This window comes from Piliocolobus tephrosceles, chromosome 21 (assembly GCF_002776525.5).
Source record: "Piliocolobus tephrosceles isolate RC106 chromosome 21, ASM277652v3, whole genome shotgun sequence".
Classification (NCBI taxonomy): Eukaryota; Metazoa; Chordata; class Mammalia; order Primates; family Cercopithecidae; genus Piliocolobus; species Piliocolobus tephrosceles.
Genome location: NC_045454.1, coordinates 43083688 through 43089823, shown reverse-complemented (window position 1 = coordinate 43089823; position 6136 = coordinate 43083688). Strand labels below are relative to the sequence as shown.

Below are 6136 nucleotides of genomic sequence, written 5' to 3'. Positions count from 1 at the left end.
TTTTGAGACGGAGTCTCGCTCTGTCGCCCAGGCTGGAGTGCAGTGGCGTGATCTCAGCTCACTGCAAGCTCCTGGGTTCAAGCGATTCTCCTGCCTCAGCCTCCCGAGTAGCTGGGATTACAGGTGCGTACCACCACGCCTGGCTAATTTTTGCATTTTTAGTAGAGATGGGGTTTCACCATGTTGGTCAGGCTGGTCTCGAACTCCTGTCCTTGTGATCCACTGTCTCGGCCTCCCAAAGTGCTGGGATTACAGGCATGAACCACCATGCCTGGCCTTGTTTTTTCTTTTGAAACAAGGTCTCATTGTTTTTCCCAGGCTGGAGTGCAGTGGCACAATCACAGCTCACTGCAGCCTTGACCTCCCAGGCTCAAGCGATCCTCCCACCTCAGCCCCCCGAATAGCTGGGACTACAAGCACAAGTCACCACGCCCGGCTAATTTATTGTACCTTTAGTAGAGACAAGGTCTCGCAATGTTGCCCAGGCTAGTCTCAAACTGCTGAGCTCAAGTGATCTGCCTGCCTTGGCCTCCTAAAGTGCTAGGATTACAGGCGTGAGCCACCGCACCCAGCTGCTATTGATCTTAAAACAGACCTGCAGTGGCCAATGCTTCATCCCAAAGGACCCTGGGAACTGCAGCCCCTGGGGACTCACTGGGTCCAGGAATTCCCTGGTCATTGGATACTGGGTGGTTAGTGGTCACTGGACAGCCACTGAATGATAAGACATCACTTGAATTCATTGCCATGGTTAACTAACCCCTGTCACCACGAGGTGACTAGGTGTGTCATCGACATTATCGCTGTCATCATGTTAACTAGCATTTGTTGTTTTTGTTTTGTTTTGTTTTTGAGACAGAGTTTCATTCTTGTTGCCCAGGCTGGAGTGCAATGATGCGATATTGGCTCACTGCAACCTCCACCTCCCGGGTTCAAGTGATTCTCCTTCCTCAGCTTCCCGAGTAGCTGGGATTACAGGCATGCACCACTATGCATGGCTAATTTTGTATTTCTAGTAGAGACGGGGTTTCTCCATGTCGGTCAGGCTGGTCTCGAACTCCCAACCTCAGGTGATCCACCCACCTCGGCCTCCCAAAGTGCTGGGATTACAGGCATGAGCCACCATGCCTGGCCTCATGGATGGTTCTTGTGTGTCCAAGTGATAGGCAGTCATGACTGTGGAAGCTACGAGAAGTCCAAAGGTCACTGAGCAGTGCTTGGTGGAGGAGGTCTCTTGTCCTTGGGAAGGCATTGGTCATTGGGTAGTTACTTGGATGTCAGTAGTCCCTGAGAACTGGTCGGTAGAACTCAGTAACCACTAGCCACTATACAGACACTGGAGGTCAACAGACTGGGATTCACAGGGCTGCAAAGCCCTTGGTCACTTAGGGGTTACTGGACAGGGAGGTCCAATGACCCTGGGGGATCCAGGACACTTTGGGCTACAAGACAATCACCAGTGTGAACTCCCGGGGCACGTATGGGCAGTCAGAGGCTCTGTCCCTCCCAGGCCCTGACCCCAGGGGTGGGCACAGTCACTCACCCGGCTATCCGCACTGGGGGCCATCGTGTCAGTCATCCAGGAGCCGAAGCGGGACCCCATGGCCCGAACGGTGATGGGGTTACTGACCCCGGTCAGCTTCCCACAGCCTGGGAGGCAGGAACAGGGGGAATGAGGATGGGGAAGGGAACAGCCCAAGAGACGCAGGGCAAAGATGAAGTGCTGTGATCAAGTTGGGAAAGTTGGGACCAGGGACGAGGGAAGACTCAAAATCTGGTCCCAATATGTTGTTCAGTTGTGAGTGAGGGGTTAGAGGCCAAGGATCAGGGCCATTTCCAGCTTCTAGACTCAAGTGTAGCCTTAGGTAGGAAGGTCAAGGGTTGAGGTTTAGAAGTTAGAGGTCAAAACTGTGCCCAGCTTCTAGGCACAAACAGGTGATATTGGAGTTGGGTGTGGCAGTCAGAGATCAGGGGTCAGGGTCAAGGGCCAAGGCATACCCAGCTTCTGGGCGCAGGCGTGGAGCCGGGCCTCCAGGGCCATCACCCGCTGCTGCAGGTCCTCGTACCCGTAGGCACCCATCTCCTCCTGGATGGCCGCCAGACTGCCGGAGAGATTCCTCACCTCCTCCCGCAGGCGTACAATGGTCCGTGTGTCTGCCTTGTACTGCTCCAGGACCGAGCTCAGGGGCAACAGTTCCGTCATCCTGTCCTTCAGCTCCTGTGCATCAGGATGGAATCATGGCCAAGCCTGACCTCTGGCCTTTGACCCAGACATGACCTCAACCTCTGACTCATAACTTCACTCTTTGTCTTTGATGCACACCTGGCCCTTGGCATTTGGCTCAGACTGGACCCTAGATTCTTCCCAGACATGACTCCACTGTAGGAACTAATGGATACCAAATCCCAATCATTCGTTTGACCTCTGGTCTGGACCCAGGAGGACCCACCTGGAAGCTCTTGGCCGAGAGGGACCCATCAGCCGCCCGGAGCCGAGCATCCAGGCTCCGCATGAGGGTCTCCATGCCGCGTACATACTGGAGGTCGCGATACGTCCGCAGCTCAAGGACCTCCATGGACTGGGAGACGTTCTGGACCTAGGAATGGGGACAACTGAAGGGACCAGACCTCCTTCCCCAAATTCCAACCCAGAGATGCCACAGACAAGAGCTGGCAGGGCCAGAGGCTGCGCAAACACCAGACCGACAAGGCCACCTTCTTCTCCCCTGAGCTTACCAGCAGCCTCCCAATCGTGCGCCCAACCCATCCATCCTCCCTCCTACCCACTGGCTCCCATCTGGTCCACCCACCACCACCTCTCACCTCCTCCCTAGTCTCCCAGTTCCACCTTCATCCCCTGTAGTCAATTCGCTACACAGCAGACAGAAGGAACTTTCAAAACAGAGACTAAATCACCTCCCTCCTCCACAGATCCTGCGCTGGCTGGTCCTGCCCCGCCCCCCACCCCACCCACTTCCTCTCTCTTTGTTCTCACAGACTCTAAGCTCCTTCCCTCCGCAGGGTCTTTGCACTTGCTGGTCTCTCTACCTGGAGTGCTGTTCCCCCCACATTCCCATGGCTGGCTCCTTCTCATCCTTCAGGGTTCAGCTGCAGCATCCCCCACTCAAAGCATCCTTCCCTGACCACTCTGTCCCAGGTAGCCGCTCACTCACTCTCCTCTTGCCTGGTCATTTCTTTCCCAGCTGTGACTATGTAGAACATTCTTATCCATCTGCCTCCTTCAGATGGGACCCTCAGAGACAGACGCTGCGTCTCGCTTGTCCACAGCTTAACCTCCAGTGCCCAGCACTGGCCTGGAGTAGAGGCTCAATAAGTACTTTTTGGCTGAATGAGTTAAATAAATCTCCCCTGCCCTGGCCTCTCCTGACCCAACCTGAGAGCCCCCAGCTCCCACCTCCACCTGGCTACGGTGAACTCCACCTGGGTAGGTTGAACTCCCCCTGGCTAAGGTAGACTCCACCTGACTAAGGTGAACATCTGGCTGAGGTTCACCTTGTTAAGGTGAACTCCACCTCTGGCTTAAGTAGACTCTCACCTGGCTAAGGTAGACTCCACCTGGCTAAGGTGAACACCTGGTTAAGGTAGACTCCCACCGTATTAAGGTAGACTCTCACTTGGCTAAGATGAACACCTGGCTAAGGTAGACCCTCACCTGGCTAAGGTAGATTCCTACCAGCTTCACCTGACTAAAGTGGACTCCGCCTGGCTAAGGTAAACTCAGAGTCACCAGTGGATGCTTGTTGAAATACAGACTTTCCTGTACAATTATTCACATGACACTTGGAAACTCTCAGAAACCCAGCAGCCTAATACCCACCCTGAACGCCACAAAACATTTTTACAGTACTCTTCCCTTCTCCAGTTTCACGTTTCAGCTACCTGAGGCCAACCGCAGTCCGAAAATATTAAGTGGGAAATTCCAGAAATCAGCAATTTATAAGTTTGTTTTATTTATTTACTTATTTGAGATGGAGACTCGCTCTGTCACCCAGGCTGGAGTGCAGTAGCGCCATCTCAGCTCACTGCAACCTCCATCTCCCAGGTTCAAGCAATTCTCCTGCCTCAGCCTCCCGAGTAGCTGGGACTACAGGCACACGCCACCACGCCTGGCTAATTTTTGTATTTTTAGTAGAGGCTGATCTCAAACTCCTGACCTCAAGTGGTCCATGTGCCTCGGCCTCCCAAAGTGCTGGGATTACAGGCGTGAGCTACCATGCCCGGCCCAGGGGACTATTTTCTATTGACCATGATCAGAGGTAGAAGGAAATTTTTTTTTGTTTTTTTTTTTTGTTTGTTTTGTTTTGAGACGGAGTCTCGCTCTGTCGCCCAGGCTGGAGTGCAGTGGCTGGATCTCAGCTCACTGCAAGCTCCGCCTCCCGGGTTCCCGCCATTCTCCTGCCTCAGCCTCCGGCGTAGCTGGGACTACAGATGCCCGACACCTTGCCCGGCTAGATTTTTGTATTTTTCAGTAGAGACGGGGTTTCACCGTGTTAGCCAGGATGGTCTCGATCTCCTGACCTCGTGATCCGCCCGTCTCGGCCTCCCAAAGTGCTGGGATTACAGGCTTGAGCCACCGCGCCCAGCCCTAGAAGGAAACTTTTATAGGAGCCTCTTGGGGTGGAGGGTGAGACCCTCCCCAACAGGCACAGAACGCCTTCTTAGCAGGTGAGTCTGGTGAACTGCAAAGCTGAGTGGGATGTGCCTGGTGGACCAGAGCTCACACATAGGACACTGAGATGCTGCCCCTCCAGTCTTCCTTCCTTCCCCTACCCCAACCCCAATAAGTGCTTGGCTTCTCTCCCAAAATAGCATTGAACAGGCCGGGCGCGGTGGCTCACGCCTATAATCCCAGCACTTTGGGATGCCAAGACAGGCAAATCACCTGAAGTCAGGAGTTCAAGACCAGCATGACCAGTATGGTCATCTCTGCTAAAAATACAAAAATTAGCTGGGCGTGGTGGCACACACCTGTAATCCCAGCTACTCAGGAGGCTGAAGCAAGAGAATCGCTTGAACCTGGGAGGTGGAGGTTGTGGTGAGCCGAGATGATGCCACTGTACCTGCACTCCAGCCTGGGTGACAGAGTGAGACTCTGTCTCAAAAAAAAAAAAAAAAAAGAAAGAAAGAAAGAAAAAAAAGCATTGAACAGGTTTGGACCATCTGGGTGTGGTGGCTCACACCTGTAATCCAAACACTTTGGGAGGCCAAGGCCGGAGGATCACTTGAGCCCAGGAGATTGAGAGCAGCCTGTGCAACATAGGGAGACCCCATCGCTACAAAAAATATAAAAATTAGCAGGGCATGGTGGTACCTGCCTGTAATCCCAGCTACTCGGAGGCTGAGGAGTGGGGATTGCTTGAACCCAGGAGTTTGAGGCTGCAGTGAGCTGATCATGTCACTGCATTCCAGCATGGGTAACAGAGTGAGACCCTGGGTCAAAAGGGAAAAAAAAAAAAAAAAGGACCTGCCTGGAGAGGAGCTGGATTATCAGCCAGCTCTGAATAATTTGCATAGCTGGATATGGCCACTGGCTGACCTGGATGGGGCTGGAGGGCGGGGTGAGAACTGGGAGATTTTCCCAGCCGCCCCCAGGGCACCTGGAAGGTTCTCACCTTCTCCATCAGTTGCCGCAGCTCCCGACTCCTGCCATCTCGAGAGCAGGTACTCTGCGCTGGGATCACAGCCGTGCAGATGCATTTCCCGTCAGGGGCCTGGGCTGAGGTGTACAGCTGCCAGCCCTCTTCTGGGCTCTGGAAGAGAGTCTGCAAAGAGATGGGCGTCAGAGACTAGGATCCCAATGAGGGTCTCGCCTCACCCTCGCTGGGACAGGAAGGGGCCCAGGAAACCACAGATGCCCTTTGCTGGGCTCCAGGCATACGCCAGTGCCCGTTGTATGTGATCTCAGGCCCTCCTTAAGGCGCCTCATTTCACAGATGGCAAGACTGAAGTGCAGAGGGGTTAAGGAACACGGCAAGAATTGGAGGACTCGACTGTTCTCCAAGACCAGAATTCATTCTCTCACACAGATCCGCGCACACACACAACACTGTCTCCATAACTGCCATTAGAACAGAGATCCACCAGGCGCGGTGGCTCACGCCTGTAATCCCAGCAC

At 53.9% G+C, this 6136-nt stretch overlaps 1 protein-coding gene across 2 annotated transcripts in view; it reads right to left on the bottom strand.

Annotated features, from left to right (window-relative positions):
• The window catches only part of OLFM2 (olfactomedin 2), a 7247-nt gene extending 1467 nt beyond the window's left edge, over positions 1-5780 (bottom strand). Inside the window, exons 1-4 of one of the 2 annotated variants that reach the window (XM_023194182.2) lie at positions 5634-5780; positions 2451-2597; positions 1999-2218; positions 1544-1650 (exon numbers count right to left, since the gene is read on the bottom strand). In XM_023194182.2, the coding sequence (XP_023049950.1) occupies positions 1544-1650; positions 1999-2218; positions 2451-2597; positions 5634-5642 (483 nt within the window). In that variant the 5' untranslated portion in view covers positions 5643-5780. Of the gene's footprint in view, positions 1-1543; positions 1651-1998; positions 2219-2450; positions 2598-2823; positions 2938-5633 lie in introns of those variants that run through there. The other variant, XM_023194183.2, reaches the window with a different exon arrangement.
• Between the last annotated feature and the right edge of the window lie 356 nt (positions 5781-6136).